The 24,614-nt window shown below is 38.8% G+C and overlaps 1 protein-coding gene across 2 annotated transcripts in view; it reads left to right on the forward strand.

Annotated features, from left to right (window-relative positions):
* Positions 1-277: 277 nt before the first annotated feature.
* traf7 (TNF receptor-associated factor 7) overlaps positions 278-24,614 on the forward strand; it is a 42,280-nt gene continuing 17,943 nt past the window's right edge. Inside the window, exons 1-14 of one of the 2 annotated variants that reach the window (XM_061973680.1) lie at positions 278-387; positions 10,807-10,968; positions 13,035-13,092; positions 13,186-13,277; positions 13,354-13,470; positions 13,545-13,637; positions 16,974-17,007; positions 17,093-17,315; positions 17,394-17,528; positions 17,602-17,697; positions 19,458-19,579; positions 19,682-19,755; positions 20,808-20,856; positions 21,003-21,130. In XM_061973680.1, the coding sequence (XP_061829664.1) occupies positions 13,041-13,092; positions 13,186-13,277; positions 13,354-13,470; positions 13,545-13,637; positions 16,974-17,007; positions 17,093-17,315; positions 17,394-17,528; positions 17,602-17,697; positions 19,458-19,579; positions 19,682-19,755; positions 20,808-20,856; positions 21,003-21,130 (1,215 nt within the window). In that variant the 5' untranslated portion in view covers positions 278-387; positions 10,807-10,968; positions 13,035-13,040. The remainder of the gene's footprint in view (positions 388-10,806; positions 10,969-13,034; positions 13,093-13,185; positions 13,278-13,353; positions 13,471-13,544; positions 13,638-16,973; positions 17,008-17,092; positions 17,316-17,393; positions 17,529-17,601; positions 17,698-19,457; positions 19,580-19,681; positions 19,756-20,807; positions 20,857-21,002; positions 21,131-24,614) is intronic. The other variant, XM_061973681.1, reaches the window with a different exon arrangement.

Raw genomic sequence — 24,614 nt, forward strand, 5'->3', positions numbered from 1 at the left:
TATATATATATATATATATATATATATATATATATATATATATATATATATATATATATATATATATATATATATATATATATATAACGTTGTAATACTTTGTGGGTTTTAAACGATGTTTTTTGGTATGTATCGCTTTACGGAATTTACTGACAGCACAGATTCCACAAGCCGCACCGGGAAGTATGGGTAATGTAGTCCAACAAGTGAAAGGAGGCCACAGTACAACAACCAGTCGCGTGAATCACACTACATATCCCACCATGCATTGCTGTATTCGCCAGTGTGTGCGTGAGGTTGAGCGAACGAGAGGGAGAGAGAGGTGGAAGAGGAATTTAGGAATTTTTTCGTCTGCAAACTTGGAACTGCGCGGTTGCTCAAACAATGGTACGTCCACACATTAAAAACCAGGCTCTGTTGAAAGCATTATCTCGCTGGCCGGGGGGAAAGCGTCGACCATCAGTCGGCAGCGAGGAGAGCGTGTCAAGAGGCGGCTTTTGGTTGTGATTGCTACTAGAAAACACGAGCTAACTTAAGCTAGCAAACCAGCTAGCTTTAGCCACTTGGTTATCTGTGTTTAAAGATGGTTCCCGGGCGAGATGACAGCGGGTTAGAGCGAGTAGTTGATGCTTGATGAAGACGGACCACTTCACGCCATCAAACATCTGCGCCGTTTGATCATTTTGGCTCGCTGTCAGGGTTCAACTTTGCTCCGTATCCGCCCCCCTTTTCTCGTGCGAAGTTCCCCATTTACGGGAATCTCGTGGCGAGCTGCGCAAACGCGTCGTTGCGCAGGTCGAGCGATTAATCGAAAGGTTGCCGATGGTGTTTTCTGACCAATTCTGCAGACCTTTGTTATGTCAGCTGACTCTGCATAGTGCACAGCTCTCTGTGCGCAGCCTGGGCGAGTTGTTAGGGTCACTAAATGTTGGCTGTCACTTCCTCCCCTCCCCTTTTTGTCTGTGCCTTTACAGTCTCTGTCTGCCTTTCAACGGGGCTTTTAGTTTCCCTCATTATTTTCTGGTAGAGTAGCCAGAAATTGTACTCAAGTAAGAGTACTGTTACCTTAGAGCAGGGGTGTCAAACTCAAATACAGACTGGGCCAAAATTTAAAACTGAACGGGCCAAGGTTGAACAAATTAACCTTTTAATCGGGACCCAAACAAGTTTTGCATTGAATATTGAACAAGCAAGGCTTATATAACTTTATAGTGACATGCAAAATCGAGTTTCAAATAATAATAATTAAAAAAAAATATCAATGGCATATCAAATACAATTTAAATCAAAATTGAATGCCTCTTTTCTATTTGCAGCCTTCTGAGGTAAATATCAAAATAAACTTTTTCCACAGGCTAATAGTAATTTGAAAATAAAATAACAATAATGAATTAAAGCTGCAAGCAGCGATGGACGGGACCGACTTTGACGGCACATAAAATCCAAACCGGAGCAGTAATTAAAACTCTTTGGTCAACTTTTAATCAGAAGGGTTCAATCTCTCTCCTGTGCTAGTTTGAAGCCGACACGACAAACGCGCTCAGAGGAGATAATGTTTGAAAAAAGGTGACCAGTTTTTACAAAACTTTTGTTCTGAAGGGGGTATTGCAAACTTCCTGTTGATTTTTGCTGAGGGTTGTCAATATATGAAATGTAGGTCTAAGTGAGACCTACATAGAGGTTTTTCATGTCTCGAAGACATTCCTACTGGAAGTTACAGGCAGTTTTGTCTTGAGTTTTCTTCCTAGGAGCAGTTGTGTCTGTTTTTTCTTCCTAGGGGGCGCTAGAGCGCAATTTTGAGTTTTGGGGTTGGGTTTTTTTTTTATTAGATCGCAATCTTTGCCAGTCCTGATGTGTGTCCAGTTTGGTGAGTTTTGAAGCATGTTAAGGTGGTCAAATTACAGCTCAAAGAGGCAAAAGTGACTGTTTTTACAAAACATTTGTTTTGAAGGGGGAATAGCCAATTCCCTGTAGATTTTAGCTGACGAATGTCATTGTATGAAATGTAGGTCTAGGTGAGACCTACATAGAGGTTTTTGTTTCATGTCGCTACGGCATTCGTACTGGAAGTTACAGGCAGTTTTGTCAGTGTTTTCTTCCTAGGGGGCGCTAGAGCGCATTTTTGAGTTTTGGGGCTAGGGTTTTTATTAGATCGCAATTTTCGCCAGTCCTGGTGTGTGTGTCAAATATGGTGAGTTTTGAAGTATGTTAAGGGGGTCAAATTACAGCTCAAAGAGGCGGCGGTATAATAATAATAACAACTTTTGTTTTGAAGGGGGATTGCAAACTTCCTGTTGATTTTTGCTGGGGGTTGTCAGTGTATGAAATGTAGGTCTAAGTGAGACCTACATAGAAGTTTTTGTTTCATGTCTCTAAGACATTCCTACTGGAAGTTACAAGCAGTTTTGTCTGTGTTTTTTCCTGGGGGGCGCTAGAGCGCAATTTTGAGTTTTGGGGTTAGGTTTTTTATTAGATCGCAATTTTCGCCAGTCCTGATGTGTGTGTCAAATATGGTGAGTTTTGAAGCATGTTAAGGGGGTCAAATTACAGCTCAAAGAGGTGGCGTAATAATAATAATAAAACCTTACAAATACAATAGGGTCCTCTGTCCCAAAGGGACATTGCGGTCCCTAATGAATCAAACATTCAAGCCTTGAAGTAGCAAGAGAAAGTGCATGAATAAAAAGTTAATTATTGCTCAGTTTGCTACACTGATTTGCTTTAACACTGAATATGGAACAAGCAACGCTTATATAACTTCCATCCATCCATCCATCCATCCATCCATCCATTGTCTACCGCTTATTCCCTTCGGGGTCGCGGGGGGCGCTGGAGCCTATCTCAGCTACAATCGGGCGGAAGGCGGTGTACACCCTGGACAAGTCGCCACCTCATCGCAGGGCCAACACAGATAGACAGACAACATTCACACTCACATTCACACACTAGGGCCGATTTAGTGTTGCCAATCAACCTATCCCCAGGTGCATGTCTTTGGAGGGGGGAGGAAGCCGGAGTACCCGGAGGGAACCCACGCAGTCACGGGGAGAACATGCAAACTCCACACAGAAAGATCCCGAGGCCGGGATTTAACTCATGACTACTCAGGACCTTCTTATTGTGAGGCATATGCACTAACCCCTCTATCACCGTGCTGCCCCGCTTATATAACTTAATAGTGCAAAATCTACTTTAAAAAAACAAACGAAAAAACATCAATGGTATATTAAATACAATTTCAATAAAAAATTGAATGCCTCTTTTCTATTTGCAGCCTTCTGAGGTAAATATCAACATTTGGTGGTAGTGGGGGGTGTATATTGTAGCGTCCTGGAAGAGTTAGTGCTGCAAGGGGTTTTGGGTATTTGTTCTGTTGTGTTTATGTTGTGTTACGGTGCGGATGTTCTCCCGAAATGTGTTTGTCATTCTTGTTTGGTGTGGGTTCACAGTGTGGCGCATATTTGTAACAGTGTTAAAGTTGTTCATACGGCCACCCTCAGTGTGACCTGTATGGCTATTGACCAATTATGCCTTGCATTTACTTGTGTGTGTGTGTAAAAGCTGCATATATTATGTGACTGGGCCGGCACGCTGTTTGTATGGAGGAAAAGCGGATGTGACGACAGGTTGTAGAGGACGCTAAAGGCAGTGCCTTTAAGGCACGCCCCCATTATTGTTGTCCGGGTGGAAATCGGGAGAAATTCGGGAGAATGGTTGTCTTGGGAGATTTTCGGGAGGGGCACTGAAATTCGGGAGTCTTGGCAAGTATGAGTATTAGCGGTGAATGCGGTGTTACAGCGGCACCGCCGCTGTATAATACCGGCGGGCCAGCTCTAATGTTAAGTTGATATTGCCTCAAGGGCCAAATGAAATTACACGGCGGGCCAGAGTTTGACACCCATGCTTTAGAGATTTATTACTCAAGTAAAAGTAAGGAGTAGTCATCCAAATATTTACTTGAGTAAAAGTAAAAAGTATGTTGTGAAAAAACTACTCAAGTACTGAGTAACTGAGGAGTAACCTGTTCGTTTAATGATGACGGCAACAAATAATGCACAAAAACATAAAAATAGCAATGAGCAAATTCAGAGCCAGGAATATCTCTAAGGCAACTAAAACAATACTATATATTTAATAATAATACATTAACATAAAAATAGCAATGAGCAAATTCAGAGCCAGGAATATCTCTAAGGCAACTAAAACAATACTATATATTTAATAATAATACATTAACATAAAAATAGCAATGTGCAAATTCAGAGCCAGGAATATCTCTTAGGCAACTAAAACAATAATATATGTTAAATAATAACACATTAACATAAAAAAAGTTAAGGCAAATTGAGCCACAATAACTTACCAGCACCATAGGCTCAGTAGGCAGAGATTACAAAGGAAAATAAAAAGTTAGCCTTTACGCAAACCATAAACTGATAGGTGTGAGCTGCACCTGGGAACACACTGTGCACTTCTGGTTGGTGTTTGTATGCGTGTGCGTGTGCGTGTGCGTGTGCGTGTGCGTGTGTGTGTGTGTGTGTGTGTGTGTGTGTGTGTGTGTGTGTGTGTGTGTGTGTGTGTGTGTGTGTGTGTGTGTGTGTGTGTGTGTGTGTGTGTGTCTATGAGGCTGCAGTGCGTTAATAAATTTCCCCACACGATGTACATTTGACAGTGATTCATAGCAGGGAAGCTAACATCAGCCTACGGTGACAGCCAAAATATCTACTAACGTTACTTACCGCGACGTGCTTCCTCAAATTTGACGTGAGTTCACGTAAGCTTAAACTTGTTGTTTTGCCGCTGAAAGGGGGTCACATGACCAGGCGGTCATGTGACCGCCTGGCTCTGTTTGATGGGTGAAACGGAGTCAAACGTCACCAGTGACTGCATTTGATTGGTGAAACTTAGGCATGCGATAGATCCTACTTTGAAGGTCTGTCTGACAAACCAAAACAAACAAAGCGTGCATTAACAGATCAATAAAAATCAGTAGCGAGTAGCGAGCTGAATGTAGATAAATGGAGCGGAGTAAAAGTAGCGTTTCTTCTCTATAAATATACTCAAGTGAAAGTAAAAGTATGTTGCATTAAAACTACTCTTAGAAGTACAAATTATCCCAAAACTTACTCAAGTAGATGTAACGGAGTAAATGTAGCGCGTTACTACCCACCTCTGATTATTTTGTGACTCAGTTGCAAATCTCCCACAGGGCTGCACAAAAACAATTGAGAAAATAAAAGAGTTTCTGCATGACGAAACATTGTATTACTTGAAGGGGAACTGCACTTTAAAAAAAATATTGTCTATCGTTCACAATCCCTATCTAAGACAGGCACATATGTTTTTCTTTTATATGCATTCTAACCTAACATAAATGCCATCAAAAGTTTATTCCTGCCTATAAGGCGCTTAAAAACCATCCAAACACCTCTATCAATGTTGTACAAACACACTGTAAGTATATATGTAAAGTAGTAACAGGCACATTCATAATAAGTATTTATCTCATTCTAAGCGTACGGCGGCGCATTATTTTCATAAACGTGTCACGAAGTTCGCTTTTTTTCATTCATTTCATTCATTTATTTATTTATTTCAGGCAATGACATAAACAAATAATAATTAAAAAAAAGTACAAAGTTGACAACACATAATAATATAAATTAATATAGTGTAAAAGGTAATGTACAGTATGTAATGCATGATTGTCCAGTTTTGCCTGAAAGGGAGTGGGAAGAAGATAATTTATTTAATCCCACCCCCAGTTCTCCATTCAGTGATTATTCACATGAGTTTCACTGTTACTTTGTTGAAGGATTATAATACAAATGTTGTATCATAGTGGCATTACCACAGGTAACAATAATTATTACACTGTAACAATAATTTGTATCAACAATGTAGGAATAATGAATATACCAACAATGGTGATAGACAAAATACCAATAATGGTCATAGACAACATAGCAACAATGGTAATAGACAACATAGCAATAATGTTAAGGAAACATTGAGCACATGTTAATAACATAACTTTGAGACAGAGTACAACAGCAGGTCAAATTAAAGACCCTCATCTCTATATTTGAACCAGACCCCATGTTTGTATAATAGTTTAAATCGATTAATAGCATGGCATTGCTTGTGTTGTAAGTCCAGTTTGTTCCATAGTTTTGCTCCACATACAGACACACAAAAACGTTTATGAGTGGTTTGAGCTCTCGGCAATGAGAAATATCCAAAGCCTCTCAAGTTATGAGCCTGCACTCGTCTTATAAAAAAACGTTGTAGATTAGGCGGCAATAATTTGTTTTCCTTCAACATCATCACTGATTACTACTCACGGCAGACTTCATGAGACAACAAACATTGCTCAACATCACTTACTGTACAATGACTGCTCTCACTTGGATCCCGACTGTAAGGATGTTGCAATACAGTCGCTATCAAAAGTTGACATGCTCTTGTAAAGAACATAATGTCATGGCTGTCTTGAGTTTCCAATCATTTCTACAACTCTTCTTTTTTAGTTAGAGTGATTGGAGCACATACTTGTTGGTCACAAAAACATTCATGAAGTTTGTTTTTTTATGAATTTATTATGGGTCTACTGAAAATGTGAGCAAATCTGCTGGGTCAAAAGTATACATACAGCAATGTTAATATTTGGTTACATGTCCCTTGGCAAGTTTCACTGCAATAAGGCGCTTTTGGTAGCCATCCACAAGCTTCTGCTTGAATTTTTGACCACTCCTCTTGACAAAATTGGTGCAGTTCAGCTAAATTTGTTGGTTACATGTCCCTTGGCATTTTTGTTTCATCTGACCACATAACTTTCCTCCAGGAGGTCTTATCTTTGTCCATATGATGTCAGATGAAACAAAAATTGAGCTGTTTGGCCACAATACCCAGCAATATGTTTGGCGGAGAAAAGGTGAGGCTTTTAATCCCAGGAACACCAAGCCTACCGTCAAGCATGGTGGTGGTAGTATTATGCTCTGGGCCTGTTTTGCTGCCAATGGAACTGGTGCTTTACAGAGAGCGAATGGGACAATGAAAAAGAAGGATTACCTCCAAATTCTTTCACCAGCCCGGAGGTTGGGTCTTGGGCGCAGTTGGGTGTTCCAACAGGACAAGGACCCCAAACACACACCAAAAGGAATGGCTAAATTAGGCTAGAATTAAGGTTTTAGAATGGCCTTCCCAAAGTCCTGACTTAAACGTGTGGACAATGCTGAAGAAACAAGTCCATGTCAGAAAACCAACAAATTTAGCTGAACTGCACCAATTTTGTCAAGAGGAGTGGTCCAAAATCTCAACCAGAAGCTTGCCAAAAGCTTGTGGATGGCTACCAAAAGTGCCTAATTTCAGTGAAACTTGCCATGGGACATGTAACCAAATATTGACATTGCTGTATGTATACTTTTGACCCAGCAGATTTGCTCACATTTTCAGTAGACCCATAATAAATTCATAAAAGAACCAAACTTGATTAATGTTTTTTGTGACCAACAAGTATGTGCTCCAATCACTCTATCACAAAAAAATAAGAGTTGTAGAAATTATTGGAAACTCCAGACAGCCATGACATTATGTTCTTTACAAGTGTATGTACACTTTTGATCGCGACTGTATTCCCATTTCTATCGTTCACAATCCTTATGTAAGACAAGCACACGTTTTTATTTTTTATGCATTCTAACTTACAATAAATGCCATCAAAAGTTTATTCTGCCTATAAAGCGCTTAAAAAAACATCCAAGCACCTCTATCAATGTTTTAGAAACACACTGTAAGTATATATGTAATGCAGTAACAGGCACATTGATAATAACACATTTATCTCATTCTAAGCATACTGCGGCGCATTAATTTCATAAACGTGCCACGTTCGGTTTTTCCTTCAGCATCATCACTGATTGCTACTCACTGCAGACTTCATAAGTCAACAAACATAATTCAACATCACTTACTGTACAATATCTGCTTTCACTGGGATGCCGACTGTTAGGATGTTGATATATTCCCATTTTGATGAAGAATGACTCATAATCCTTTTTCCTGTATTTTTTGCTATTTCCGCGTCTGAAGGCTCTTTTCCATTAAAAGTTCCTTCCTGGATTTTCTAGTTCCTGGAACTATAGGTTCCTGTAGAGGTGTGTGGTTTGTGTTTCCACCGCATTTCACAGTTCAGGGTAGTTTACACAAATCAGGCTAAGAATGTATGGAGGGGTGGTTTACTATATTTCTACACTGATACCATGTAAATAAACAGACACTGTTATGTCACAGTTATTTTACTAAAAAGTAAGTAAATTAAGTGACATACGTATGTGTTCTTCTCTCTCATCAGAATTGTGAATTATAGGCAAAAGTCCCCCCAAAAAGTACAGTTCCCCTTTAACTAGTTGCATCTTTAACAAATTCTCCAATGTAACACAAGGATACCTCTTGCTGGCCATGGTTCTACCGTAATTTTCGGACTATAAGTCGCAGTTTTTTTCATAGTTTGACCGGGGGTGCGACTTATACTCAGGAGCGACTTATGTGTGAAATTATTAACACATAACCGTAAAATATCAAATAATATTATTTAGCTCATTCACGTAAGAGACTAGACGTATAAGATTTCATGGGATTTAGCGATTAGGAGTGACAATGTTTGGTAAACGTATAGCATGTTCTATATGTTATAGTTATTTGAATGATACGTTACGTTAATATGTTACGTTAACATACCAGGCACGTTGTCAATTGGTTATTTATGTGTCATATAATGGACACTTATTCAGCCTGTTGTTCACTATTCTTTATTTATTTTAAATTGCCTTTCAAATGTCTATTCTTGGTGTTTGGTTTTATCAAATAAATTTCCCCCAAAAATGCGACTTATACTCCAGTGCGACTTATATATGTTTTTTTCCTTCTTTACTACGCATTTTCGGCCGGTGCGACTTATACTCCGGAGCGACTTATACTCCGAAAAATACGGTACTCATGCTGGGTATTGTTCATTTGCTTGTCGGAGAATCGATCGCATTAATTATTTGACTTTTCTTTTGACTTGTCTTTAATAAGATTGTGCTATGTTTCTTGACTTGATGGATTACTTCAATCTTCCCATTCAAGACAGGGTTTTACATACAGTACATACGTGTTTTTGTGCCGGCCCGTCACAAATACATTGGGATCAACCACAAATACATTTGGTACTACAGTGGAACTTCGATTTACGAACTTAATGGGTTCTTGAACATGGTTGTTAAATCAAAACGTTTGTATAGTAAAGCAAATTCCTCCATAAGAAACAATGTAAATATGAATAATGGGTTCGAGCCTGGACAAAAGTCCATATTTTAGCGAAGGTTTGTACACTTTGAACACATTATAAAGTGCTATACAGTACTATATCAAACAAAACAACAAGGAGGTGAATAATTAACTGTCTCTTTATCAACACGCATAAAAAACAATGGCAAGCTGAACTGTCCTGTATGCGCTGCTCTGCCAACACACACACGCACACACACACACACACATAGAAGTCCCTTTGGTGTCCTCACAAATGATCAGAAATCACAAAAATCCCTAACTTTAACAATCACATTGCTACAATAACAAACATTTCAAAAAATTAAACGCACTTACAGTAAATTAACATCGGCAAAGATAGAAACAAGCAAACGGGGAGAGAAGGGAAGGGACGGGGGGAGGTGTTGTGTGTGTCTGTGCACTTGAAAATGGGGCTGCTGAACGAGAGGTAGTCTTCTCCACTCCACAAGTCCACTCAGAAAAGTCTGTTCTCAACACAATTAAAAACTTTCTGTGGGACGAAGCCGGCTTCCTCAATCTCTTCAATACGAGCAATCACAAAATGGCTGCCAGCGGGAAACAAAATGAATGAATGAAGCATTCGTACACAGAGACATGTTTCCCACACAGAGGCATTATTTCTGCCATCTAAAAGTTCATAAACCAAAAAGTTCACAATTAGAGGGGTTTATAAATAAATGTTCCACTGCATCTGTTAGGTGACAATATGCATATTTCACAACTTCAGATGCAACTGGTCTGCCAGAGAATAAGAAGATATAACAGGAAGGATACGTTTTTTTCCCCTTTCCTTTTAATAAAAATTATATGCACGTGTCAGGGACAATTATGCAAATTAGACCCTAACCACATCAATCTCAAGTGTGCTGTACATCATCCATCTTAAAAAAATATTGACTTGTGTCCCGTAAAAGCCCAGTAATAAGGTTGTTTTTTTATAAAACTATATAGACTGTTGTAGCCTACCTAAAATGGCTGGTGTTGATGGATTGGAATGTTAGGTTAGGTCAGGTTAGGTTACTTTACTAGTACCCGAAGGCAAACTTGTTTTGCAGCCAACAAGATCAGGACATCCATTAAATATACAGAAAAAAGTAAAATCTTAGACATGCAATACAAAGACCTACCACATAACAAGCAGTACAAACATTTGTAAGATTATAAAAGTGTACACGTACTCAAAGTTTCCATGATTTTGCATATGACACATCACCCTGAATCTTCTGTAGACACAGGGGTCAAAGTACAATAACACTCTAGGTTCACTTACACGGTCAATAGAAATGCGTTAAAATTCTTCCTTGACAAACATAATAATCTTCAGTTTCAATCAAGAGTTGCTGATTTTATTCTGACGTCATTACAGGCACAACATACTAGAAACACCACTGCCTATCATAGCCATCATGCTCTTGGTAAAGACATAAATGTTCATATAATTGTTATTAAGTCTTATTATCTGTTGTTTCCCAGGCCTAGAAGACTACCCAGCTGCTCGCGTGTCCTTTCTGTGTTTGTATCGTCAGCTTATGAGCAGGACCAAGTCACTACAACAGATACGCCGGTGGAACAGCAGAAATCACAGCCATCATTCCCTGCAGCCCCTCCACTCCCACAGCTGACCCAGCTAACGGGGTAAGAAACTGGAAGCATAGGTTCAGTACTTCTGAGGAACACATTTGATACAGCTTTACAATTGCTGGGTTGCAAATGACGTCACATGCGTTTTTCGTCTTGGCGACTTAATTGACACGATGGTCAAGCAGCTTGAGTGTAGCATTAAAACGTGAGAATGAGTGTAGAGTTTGAGCAGAAAATGCCGTATTGCTGTTCTGTTCTTGGGTGTTCCAATCGTTCAAATAGGGGGATAGGAAATACCTTTCATAGATTCCCAAAAGAAGTGGTTCATAAAGGTAATAAAGTCAGGAAAAAAACAAAAGTGCGTCGAAGGAAATGGCTCCTAAAAATATACATTTCATCATCCTCTGGAACAGTCGGACCATGCTTGTGTCTGCAGCGATCACTTTGTAAAATGTTTGTTTGAACATTTGATTTGTTAGCAAAACTTTCTGTGATCCAATCGAGTTTATTCTCTACTGTATTAGTAGTGTTTGAGAGCAGAACTAACTGTAAAAAAAGGACAAGAAACCAGATTAGTTTGTGTTCTTTTGTGGTTGCTATGCCTGAATATAACTACGAAGACCTGATTGTGCAAATAAACTAACGTCATGTTTAGTCCTAGTACCGTATTTTCCGGAGTATAAATCGCTCCGGAGTATAAGTCACACCGGCGGAAAATGCATAATAAAGAAAGAAAAAAAACATATATAAGTCGCACTGGAGTATAAGTCGCATTTTTTGGGGAAATTTATTTTATAAAACCCAACACCAAGAATAAACATTTCAAAGGCAATTTAAAATATATAAAGAATAGTGAACAACAGGCTGAATAAGTGTACGTTATATGACGCATAAATAACCAACTGAGAACGTGCCTGGTATGTTAACGTAACATATTATGGTAAGAGGCATTCAAATAACTATAACATATAGAACATGCTATACGTTTACCAAACAATCTGTCACTCCTAATCGCTAAATCCCATGAAATCTTATACGTCTAGTCTCTTACGTGAATGAGCTAAATAATATTATTTGATATTTTACGGTAAAGTGTTAATAATTTCACATATAAGTGGCTCCTGAGTATAAGTCGCAAAAAAAACTGCGACTTATAGTCCGAAAAATACGGTAACACTTATTGTGAATGTTGGTCCAATCGGCTGTATTTTCATTGTTCATTTTCATAATAGAAAATAAAAGCTTAGTTGTTGTTATTGTGCAGGAAAGCCAAGTGCTGTATTCGACACGGATGACCACATTATAACGTCTTTGGTGTTATACGTTAGCATCAAGAAAATATCCTTAGAAGTATTAATAAATTGGATGAAGGCTCAACCGCATATACCGAATCTTAATATTGCTAGCAAACATTGCTGAACAACAGGGACATCTACAGCTAAATAATGAGACAAAATATGAACTTCACACCATAAAAAACTGCAGACATGAATTGTAGACAAGACTAATATTCGTAGCAGGAAATCAACTGCAAACAAACTTATCCTTTTTGTCAATAGCGTCACGATCACAGCAGCATGGCACTCGTTATGTCAGTCAAATGTGTTACTTAGCGATGCGCGAATAAGTCCAACTTTGTCTTTCACAGATTCATGTTTAATTTGTGGACCCCTCAGTTGTAAAAACATGATGTGCCTCCAATCTTTTCTTCTATAAATCCTTGTGAGTGTCAAAAGAAGTGAGGTTGTAGCAAGCAGTAACGTCTTGGTGATGATGAATGGTTCAAATCTTTCAAAAAATATTTTTCTTAAGAGTGTGTAAGGCCACTCCATCCCATTTTATGTCATGATCGCTTATATATTTGCCTCTAAACCTTTCAAAATACACCCAAATTTGCACTGATGCAGGTAAATAAACATTAGCCTAATGGGACTCTAGACCATCGGCTGAAACCCGGAAGTGCCTTTAGGTCATGTGATTGCAACCTAGCAATCAAATGACATGAAAGTCACAGTCCGTCTTAAAATATGTATTTGCTGCGCCATACTGAGTCACATGGATTATTATCCATGTTGTTACAAAAGTTTATTCGATAATAATATAATCTTCCTTTGCTACAGAGCAGGATGGAGACTACATTTGGTCCAACCTTCTCAGCTGTGGCTGCTGGAGCTAAAGGTGAAAATCGAGTTTTCTTCTTTAAGCAACTACACTTTGTCATTTTATGTAGATTATCACCGACTTTTAAATACATTTTTATTTTGTTGTCAGCAGAAGCATCAAGCTCCTATAAGCAGCACAGAAGAACTCCCTCTTCCTCCAGCACGCTGACATATTCCCCTCGGGATGACGACGACGGAATGGTACGCATTTACGCACTTTTTACGTGACACGTAGCAAAGCTCAATGCCTGATGCCCTATCCGCTTCTTCACCTCAGCCACCCATTGGTACTCCGAGGAGGTCAGATTCAGCCATCTCAGTGCGATCTTTGCATTCGGAGTCCACCATGTCTCTGCGGTCTACTTACTCTCTGCAAGAAGAGGAGGAAGACACGGTGGGTCTAACATCCTGCGCTTACTATACATATAAAACATGTGCATCATCGTATTTGAATACATTTGTGTTTAGGAGCCACAGGTATTTGCTGAACAGCCCTCCGTAAAATTGTGCTGCCAGTTGTGCTGTAACGTTTTCAAGGACCCAGTCATCACCACATGTGGGGTAAGTTTACATCTCTCAAGCTTTTTGACCGGTTGTAAACCTCACATGATTTAGCTGGTCTTCAGAAATGTATGGAGTGAAAAATTCAAGCTTATCTTGCTTGCTACGCACTATTAAAGAGAGCTGCGTCAGCCACCGATCAGTATCGGCCGATTTCCATGGTGGCGCAATGGCAAGGACCTTTCCTTGCCACCCATGACTTAGGTGTTCTGCGGTCTCCAACACTTCCCCTTCCTCCTCAACCACAATCAAAAGTTGCCTCAAAGCACTGGCACACATCATCTACGGGATATACGACAGTCCTCGAGCCAGCCTTCCTGCACTCTGCATCTAGGTCTGAATACTTTACCTCCATTCCGGGTCAGCCTCCAGCTCCCATGAGACTGTGATAGGTCTTGTCATTTAATCGAATTTTAACCTTCATTTCGATTTTTGGCTTCTCATGATCATAAAGGTATTATAATCGTCTACTAGGAGTTTGGGATGCTACTAGGAATGTATGTCCATGAATGTTATCATTCATCCAGGTCATTGTCATCTCAGGGCATTCAATCGATCGAAACTGGACTGTTTGGTTTGTCTGAGAAGACGTTTTGCCTCTCATCCGAGTAGACTTCATCAGTTTGTGCTCATAGACTTAGATTGGTCAGATCTAGTCTGACTAGTTATGAAGCCTACTCGGATGAGATGCGAAACGTCTTCTAAAACAAACCAAACAGTCCAGTTGCTATCGATTGAATGCCCTACTAGGAATGTAACGATTCGTTTTAACAACAATTTGTTTCAATTTAGATTTTGTTGCTGCTGATACTATTCAGGGACGATATAATTTCTTTAGAACGATCCGATTCGAAACGATTCAGTGAGTTGAAATCGATTCAGTAACTCTTTAGCAAAACAAATCAAGCATTGTGACTGTGAAGTAAATACTGCATACTGGACACTGCAGGTGAAGTTTCTTCTCTTCCTTATGGAAACAACCAACCAAGTAATTAACAATTAATGGCCAATGCATTCACATCTTGTTAGAATAAAGCGGTGCGCCACGTTCAGTTAAATTAAGGGGAAAGCCTGATATAACATGAAGCCACAATACACGTTTGCAAAAGCCACAACAAATACAAACGCTACAACCCAACAACATAAAGCCATAACACAACAACTATAAGCCAAAACAAAGACAATACAAAGACAGAATGGAAGCTACAGCGGAAGAGTTTCCGCGACTTACTGACTTCCTGAGATGGAAAGTTGAAAAACGGTATAATGAAGGAAAGTTGGAAAAAGTAAGTGAAGTGTGACCACTTTTTCAGTCATAACTTGTTTTACTTTTTCAATAATACTATGTTCAATACACTGTTATTAAAAGTGGAGGAAGTAAATCTGTCGCCATAACTTGCTCCGCTGTGACTTCCGTTGTGTCTGTAATGTCCTTTGTGGCTTATAGTTGCGTTGCAACTTTATATTATTGTGTTAAGGCGTTTAACTGTTGCGGCTTTTGAAATCGTGCTGTAGCTGAAAGTTGTGGTGTTGTGGCTATAAATATTCTTCAATCATGACTTCTGTTTCTAGGTTAAGGGTGAACATTATGTAAACAACACAGCGCTAATCCTGGTGCTACTCTATCTTCACCGATCTTAATTTGACCACCTTTTAGCAGAACAGGTTGTTGATACACTTCATCTTCAACTTCTGCCTCATCAATAGCACATCTCCACTTTGACCTTTGACATGAGCGTTGTTGAACGACAACAGTTGGACGTAGCGTCGGAGTCGGCGCAACACTTCAGGCCAACAAAACTGCAATAAACTATCAGCTATCAGCAGCTTTCTGGCCAAAATGGAGATGAATTGTTTGGATACACTTCATCTTCAACATCAATAAAACAGCTTTGCCTTGAGCGATATGGAATGACAACGCAGAAACGCAATGCTAACATGGACTGCTAACATCAGAGCTAATGGTCGTAACTGAAAACAACACACGCAGGTGGTTTCAGGGCATGGAATCCTAGTTTCTAACAGAGGACTTACCCAGGATTTATTTTCACGTTGTGGCAGTGTTAAAGCTGAGGTCTAGGGATGTGCCGCTCCATCGGTCACCAATTGGTATTGGCCCATTTTGGGGAAAAAGTATGTGATTGGCAATTGCCGATTAATGCATTTCGATGCACAAACGCTGATCCTCTCTGACTGACAAGCAGCTTGCAGAATTATGTGTCTCCATGCACAGTGTGGAACCACTCCCCTAAACTAATAACAATCACCTCCATTACGGCAAATGTGTACTATTGAAATTGCTTTGCTCAAACAATTGTGTGGTACAAAATAGAATAGGGAACTAAGGAATATTGTGTTGTTATTGTTAAACTGTCAGTAGCACTCACCATAAATAAATAAAAAATTGTACAGGTGAAGTAATACATATTAATTTTTATCGGCCAATCTCACTAATGGATGACGATATTGGAATTGGCAATATAAAACCTTGATCGGAACATCCCTAGTGAGGACTTTAATCCACAGTAGAACTAACTCAAGGCTACTGTATTCGGTGACTATATGGGTGTTATTTTCATGTTTAGAGGGGCTCTAGTAGTGTTAAAGAAATATATTTAGAAGGTTGTAAACAATTTAATTATGCTGTAACTATGAAAATATTTTATTTGTTAATAATCTTACTTTGTGGAAATCCGTTTATGGTGGTCATGTCCGGTCGCTATTAACCGCAATAAACTAGGAACGAGTGTACTTCTGAGAAGCCTGTAATCAGCTCCAACCACTTTTTGATAATGAAGTTGGCCAGTCTATCTATCTTGCCATGCTGCCACACCGTGGTGACGTTCTGATTGGAGAAAGTATCCACTTACATAGTTTTTGATGAAGTCTGGGATGCTGAAAAAAGTCAGAGGCAAATGTGATTGATTAGTTGTTGGGGGGCTGACTCATAGGCGTTGACAACATTCGGATTGTCTTTTTCTCTCTGACTTATGAATATGTTCCCATATGTTCCACACACCTCGGAAAGCCTGGCACACCTGCCTTCTGACATCTGGTATTGATAAACATGTTACTTGTGAGGTAATTGGTCATCTTCTTGGCCATGATGTAGAAGAAAAACTTCCATTCAAGAATGGCCTGTTGTCTGCTTCTCCAGTTTTTAGTGGAGGTTCTGAGGGAAGCGCACCTCCTTTCTGTACTGACTACCTTCTCCTTAGCAGTAATGATTACTCATCACTGTGATGTGCAACCTGGATTTGGCCTCAGAATATTTCCCTTTGAGCTAAAAAAACAAGTGTATATTTGAACTAATAACATCTCTTTTATGTTCCTCAGCACACCTTCTGCAGACGTTGTGCCTTGACTTCAGGTGAGTTGAAATAAACACATACTTACTGTATGTTATTTGTCCAAAAATATTGAAAATAGACCATTCATGCTTGGACCCCTTACAGACAAGTGCCCTGTTGATGCGGCGAAGTTAACGGTTGTGGTCAACAACATCGCCGTAGCCGAACAAATCGGCGAGTTGTTCATTCACTGTAAATACGGCTGCAGGGCCACAGTCAGCGGTGCAAGTGTCGGTGCGGCCTCCAATGCCAATGTGGCGGGGAAGCCGGGAGCGCATGAGGTGGATCCACTGGGCTGCCCGTTCACTATTAAACTATCCGTGCGCAAGTAAGAGACCGAAAAATACTTTGATGGATGTGTGCTCCACCATGAAAACCAAGCAATTGTTGTCTTGATAATATGCAGAGAACATGAGGCCAGTTGTGACTACAGGCCGGTACGGTGCCCCAACAACCCCTCTTGCCCCCCGCTCCTCACCATGAACCTGGAGGCTCATCTGAAAGAATGCGAGCACATTAAGTGTCCCCATTCAAAATACGGGTAAGCCTTAAAACTTAACTTAATACCTTGCTATCTTATCATTGTCATTTCCAAAACCACATCATTTCTACAGGTGCGCTTTCATTGGCAACCAGGACACATATGAAACACATCTGGAGGTGTGTAAATTTGAAGGACTGAAGGAATTTCTGCAGCAGACTGACGACAGGTGAGCACTGCAGTTGCACACAACAACTTGATACCATTTCCATCAAGCAGTCTTTATACAGATTCTTGAAAGCAAATGACTGACATATATTTCTAATAGAACAGTCAAAGTTAACTCGATAATTACGCGTTAACTGACTCCTTTTTTAACCTTGGACTATTCCGTAGCTTAGGGAAATGTAATGGCGTCCAGTTATTCTGGAGCAAAAAGCAAGAAAATAACGAGCAGAAATGCACAAAGAAAGTGGGACATTATAGAAGTCTCAGGTCCAACGCCAATAGCAAGTCATTTTAAGGACAAGACGAGACAATTTTATCTTTAATGTCCGTGAGACAACATCGTAGGCACAAACGAGAGGAGCGTCATGTCCGTGTTTACATTACAGTTAAGTGTATTTATGACATAAAATGTAGATTGTTACTGAAACTGCTTTATTAAAATGAAAGAAAAGCTCAGCAGAAAAAAGACGGTATTCCAAGTTTACTTTAATCGGAGACTTTCGTCAAAATATGTCAAGTCTTTTTTCATTCCAATCACAAACGTCCAGCTTCACAATAACAGCGCCACGCTTCACATCAGCTCTAACCAACAAAACAACGAAAAATGGTCTTACAATACAATCATGCTTTGTCAGAGATGTTTGTAATGTTATTCTGTGATATTTCTACCTAAATAATTTTTTTCTGGCAGATTTAAATAAAGTGCATTATAATGGCAGCGGCAATATGAAGGAGGTAGACTGTCATTGAACAAGTCAGCCTTTTATTTATGTTTACAAATAGTACTGTCGAACTGAAAAGGCAGAGCGACACAGATACACACATACACTTGACGGCTCCTCAACATGTTCTCGTTTCCTTCTTTGCTGCCACTGAGACTAGGCGTAATACTGCATTGCATGCCTGCCACCGCCCTCTGCAGCCCACATCGGGTAATTACAGTTCTCTACACGATATTCCCATGGCTCCAGTATATTCTTTGATAACCTGTTCTGATTGATAGTCCGCAATTACAGAATGTTTACCAGGCTGAATTTTACATGTTATTAATAAGTAGAGATGGTTAAAACATTGTCATGCAAAGATATGAAGACAATTAACTTGTTCAATAAGTAATGTACAGAATATTTAGAAGCATCTATTCAGGTACAGATATCACATTTTACATTACCAAATGTTTTTGACAATCAAAGCACGATCTTAACAATCCACATTTTGTGTTATTAATTCGTGAAACTGGAAACATGAACGTGCAGCTCCTCCTCTGAATGCAAGTGCTCCTATAGCAGAAATACAAATTCTCTATTCCTACAAAATATAAACTCTGGCAAGACAACAACACATAAATTATCTTTAAAAGCCTGTTTATGTCCTTTTTGTATTGAGCTGTTCAAAAAACATTTCATCAAAGTTAACTAATTGTCCAGTCATTGTATTAAAACTTGAAAATGATGTGCCTAGGGTAATAATAATAATAATGGATTAGATTTTATATCGCGCTTTTCTATTGTCACCTATTAATGATGAAAAATCATATTTATCTTCAATATATCGTGATTAATTTTGAGTTAATTATGAGCAAACTAAGCTTATTCGCAATTAAATATTTTGATTGTTTGACAGCCCTATTTTCTGAACATCAATACACAAAAAAAGGCTGCCAAAGTACAGCTTCTATTGAGAATCACGAAAACAGAGATGTAAACTAAGATAATTATGGTATGCTTCCCTGGTCATTAGTTGTGATCTCACTACTACTAGGTTCCACGAGATGCAGTTGACTTTAGCCCAGAAGGACCAAGATATTGCTTTTCTGCGCTCCATGTTGGGAAAACTATCAGAGAAATTAGATCAGCTAGAGAAAAACCTGGAGCTCAAATTAGGTAAGGTTAAATATTGTGTTTTTCCACATGGTTTGTCTTTTGTACAGACTCTTTGGAACTGTTTGTGTTGTGATACAAAAGTTGTGTTTATGTGTGCTTCAGATTTGTTGGATGAGAATCAGAGTAAACTGGGTGAGGACCTTATGGAATTTCGTCGAGATGCCTCTATGCTCAACGTAAGTAATTTAATATAAGTTAACTTCATGTGCATGCACATTATTAAATGTTTGGTATAATAAAACATGCCAAAAAAAAGTACTCCCTCTTACCTGTATTAGGGCAGAAGGTCTTTATTAAATTACAATGACATGACATGTCATTATTTCAATAAAACTAATTAATTAATTAATTTCAGTAGCTTGCAGACATTCATCGACATGTATCAAATGATTTGCTGTCATAAGCTACTTTTTTGGTTTCATATTTAAATCTGACTGACGGAATTAGTGCCTTACTAGTCGTCAACCTCAGCCGTCAATTTACCTTGGTCTTTTAGTTGTCTAATTTGACTATCAAAATGCTCCTGTACCCCTTCTTCTGTCGTGTGTCTTTAGATTTTCAGCTCTGTTGTTGTACCCCTGAGAGTGTTTGAAGCTCTCTTTTTTATTTGACATCACCTTGAAAGTGTTGGGAGTCTTTGACCTTAAGTCACTTTTAAGTTTTTGTATTTTATCACATTTTATTTACATGGTTAGTGTACATCAATAGTTTTATTTAGTCTTGACACAAATCCTCAGCCTTTCACCACCATGCTTGACATCTGACATTAAGGGTTGAAATAATTTTTTTTCAAAAACATGTTTTTTGTGCATTACGGTTAAACACTTCACTCAATAATAATCTGTTTATAAAGATATTTTTCCTGAAGTCATGTTTCCTTTCAAGCATATGCTTTTGCCTTTCCTGCAACCTGTGAATTTGTACCACCACAAATAGATAAACACGGATTAGTGTTGCCAACTTAGCGAGTAAGTGGACCCCTCTAAATATGCGGCTGTGGGCCCTTCCCCATAGTTCTAAACATTTTATTTTCGCTTTTCTTGTTTTATACCTTTTTGCAAATTCCTCTTTGTCAACTATGCAAATTTGACAATTACGTAATTGAGATAATGTCATAAATAACTGGTGAAGACTAGTTGATTTAATTGTGACATGTTGCATAAAACCTCAGAATTGTAATATAGTCTAGTTTATTTTGAATAAAAGTCACAACTGTGTGTTTCTACAGGATGAGCTGTCCCATATCAATGCTAGACTCAACATGGGGATCCTGGGATGTAAGAATACTCTTGTTTCTTCCATATTTGTGTAATTCTTACTGTACATTTATCCTTCTATATCGTTCCATCATCAACTTCTTTCTTGGTTCCTTCTTTTTGTCTACTCTCCTAACTCCTTCATTCCGTTCTTTGTCTCTGTGTAGCATACGATCCCCAGCAGATCTTCAAGTGCAAAGGCACATTTGTTGGCCACCAGGGGCCTGTATGGTGTCTGTGTGTCTACTCCACTGGAGACCTGCTTTTCTCTGGTTCCTCAGACAAGACTATCAAGGTGATGTAAACACTTCACTACAGAAGCACACTTCTTTTGCTAAATAGAGGCGTTAATTAAAGCAGCCAATAAGGTTGTAATTTCATACTGGAAAACAACAAACTGTGTGTGAGTTTAACACACGCAGCTGAACAGCGCGACCAATATTTTAAATTCAGTCGTCTCCCGCTACCGTGCTTCAAATATTATGGCTTCACCACATTATGATTTTTGTATTTAAACTTTTTTGAAGCATATTTAAAAAATGTTGGCTCTCAAATTAAGCATTTTCAAGCAATACTGGTTGAATTAACGAGAAATATCCATACTACAGTATTATTGGCCACTACCGGAGACCAAACCAATCAAAGCTTAAAAACTAACGATAAAGGTAAAGCTATACCACTGAAACGCCCTCAGGAAGAGGTGCTTTAAAACACGACTAGCTCGCTAGCGGCTGATGTCCATATGCAATCGGGAGTGTTTTAGCTTCTTCTAAATCACTAATCCTCGCCTCCATGGCGACAAATAAAGTACGTTTTTTACAAGTATCATCCCTGCAGGACGAGGAATGGCTAAACATGCTTCACTACACACCGTAGGAGGATACAATAGCTCACCGGCGTCACAATGTAAACAAATGCCACGGGTGGATTTACACCTGACATCCACTGTAATCATACCAAGTACAAGAGCGTATCTAGTCGATACTCCTATGATCAATATTTTTTATCGTCACAAAATGTTTTTTCTTTTTTTTTTTTTTATTCATATTATATTCATAAACTCGGGAACTTAAATTAAGACCAATGTATGAGCCTGTAACTACTTGGTATCGGCTCGATACCTAAATTTGTTGTATCATCCAAAACTAATGTAAAGTATCAAACAACAGAAGAATAAGTGATTATTACATTTTAACAGAAGTGTGGATAGAACATGTTGAAACGGAAAATAAGAAGATATTAACAGTAAATGAACAAGGAGATTAATAATAAATTTTGACAGCTTGTCCTTCATAATTTTGACAAAATAATAGAATGATAAATGACACAATATGTTACTGCATACGTCAGCAACCAAATTAGGAGCCTTTGTTTGTTTACTTCCTACTAAAAGACAAGTTGTCTAGTATGTTCACTATTTTATTTAAGGACACAATTGTTCTTCGATTGCAATAACAAACATATGTTTAATGTACCTTAAGATTTGTTGTTAAAATAAAGTCAATAATGCCATTTTTGTGTGGTCCCCTTCATTTAGAAAAGTATCGTAATAAATTTTGGTACCGGTACCAAAATATTGGTATCGAGACAACCCTAATAGGGCCTTACTATTAATCGATTTAAAAATATTAATCCAATAATTATGAAGATGTTGATAATTAGAACATTGTTAAATCGATATTGTTCTCTATCATGTCTTGCACCTCCAAGGTAGGCTCCGCCTCCTCCTTGCGAGAGAACTCTCCAATTCAGTCTGCATAGACCAGATCACAACTATGATCAAAGCATAACAAGACACAGCTTAGAGACATCTGTCAACCAGTGATGTTCAAAGTGTAACTTGTGGGCCATTTGTGGAATGCATCTTTTTTTGTAGGAACAAAGTAAGATAACAAGAAACCCATAAAAATGAAAAAATAGAGCAAAAAGGCATAATGTGATGGGAAAAGGCTGACATGTTGACGCAAACAATGAATAGAGACACAAATATTAATACTAAATAAACTAACATATAATTAACGTGTTATTATTCATAAACAATCTCCAACTATGTCAAAATCTCCCCAAACTTGTCTCATTTGCTTGTGCTGGTTTGTGCCGCAAAAATGTTTGCCCCAACTATTATAGTTTTTATGTTATTAACGATTTTTGATTGATAACCAGCCCCCTCACATTGTCAAATATCCCCCAAACTTGTCCCAGTCGTTTGAGCTGCAAAGATGGTTGTTTGTGCTGCTTTCGTTACTAAGTTATTAAATATTATTTTATAGGTGAAATTTTTAGGTACCACCCCGTTCTCCAAATTAAGCCAAAATATTTCCATTCCTTTGTGATACGTTTGTGCAGTAAGAAGTATTGATTCGGATGCTTTCGTTTTCGAGTTATAAATGTTTTGAATTTCCGGAAATTCCCCACCACACACGCAAAACTTCACAAAACTCTTGTCAAAATGGTCTCATTCGTTTGTGCTACGTGCTGGTTTGTGCCGTTAAAATGATCGATTGTGCTGCTATACTTTTTGAGTTATTAAAGATTCATTCATTCATTCATTCATTTTCTACCGCTTGTCCCTTTTGGGGTCGCGGGGGGTTGCTGGAGCCAATCTCAGCTGCATTCGGGCGGTAGGCGGGGTACACCCTGGACAAGTCGCCACCTCATCGCAGGGCCAACACTGATAGACAGACAACATTCACACTCACATTCACACACTAGGGCCAATTTAGTGTTGCCAATCACCCTATCCCCAGGTGCATGTCTTTGGCGGTGGGAGGAAGCCGGAGTACCCGGAGGGAACCCACGCAGTCACGGGGAGAACATGCAAACTCCACACAGAAAGATCCCGAGCCCGGGATTGAACCCAGGACTGCTCAGGACCTTTGTATTGCTACACTGACTCTGGGGGTCGATAGACATTAGCCTGGAACACCCGTGAAATTAAAAGTTTTAACAGCTTTTGCAAGTTTGACTTTTTTAGCACAGTAAATATGACCCTGCAAATAACATAATTGGCCAACGTAAGTATGTTTAAGCACTTAAGTTGTATATAAAGCTGTCTGCATTTCCGCATTAGCAGATGCAAAGGTTAAATTTGTCTTGTAAATTATGCTAACATTTCACATTTACTTATTTTCAAATGCAAAACAGACCTAGATATAAATTAGTTTGCAAAAATGTAACATTGGTAAGCTTGACCTACTTATGCATGTAAAACATAGTAGACAAGTGTTTTTCAATTTACTGTAAGGTTTGTAGACACTAAGCCAACCCAATTTTCTAGTGATTTGATTAAGCACAAACGTAGCACAAACGATTGGGACTGGTTTGGGGAGGTTTGACAAGGGGGGGTTGGTTATAAATCATAAAATGTTAATAACAAAAACTATAATAGTTAGGGCAAAACATTTTGCAGCACAAACAAATGAGACACATTTGGTGAGATTTTGACATAGTTGGGAACTGTTAATGAATAATAACATGTTATATACACATTAATAGCATAAACGCCATACAACGTTAATAACTTAAAAACTATAATAGTTAGAACCAAGCACAAACGAAAGACTATTTTGGCTTAATTTAGACCTAATTAGGAGAATGGTGGGGCTGGCTGACCTTTGATTAACCTATAAAAGAATACTTAATAACTTAGAAACGAAAACAACACAAACCACCTTTTCAACTGCACAAACAAATTAGACAAGGGATGTCAAACTGGTTTTCATTGAGGGCCACATGGCAGTTATGGCTGCCATCAGAGGGCCGCTTGTAACAGAGAATAA

This window comes from Nerophis lumbriciformis, linkage group LG22, assembly GCF_033978685.3.
Source record: "Nerophis lumbriciformis linkage group LG22, RoL_Nlum_v2.1, whole genome shotgun sequence".
In the NCBI taxonomy this organism is placed as follows: Eukaryota; Metazoa; Chordata; class Actinopteri; order Syngnathiformes; family Syngnathidae; genus Nerophis; species Nerophis lumbriciformis.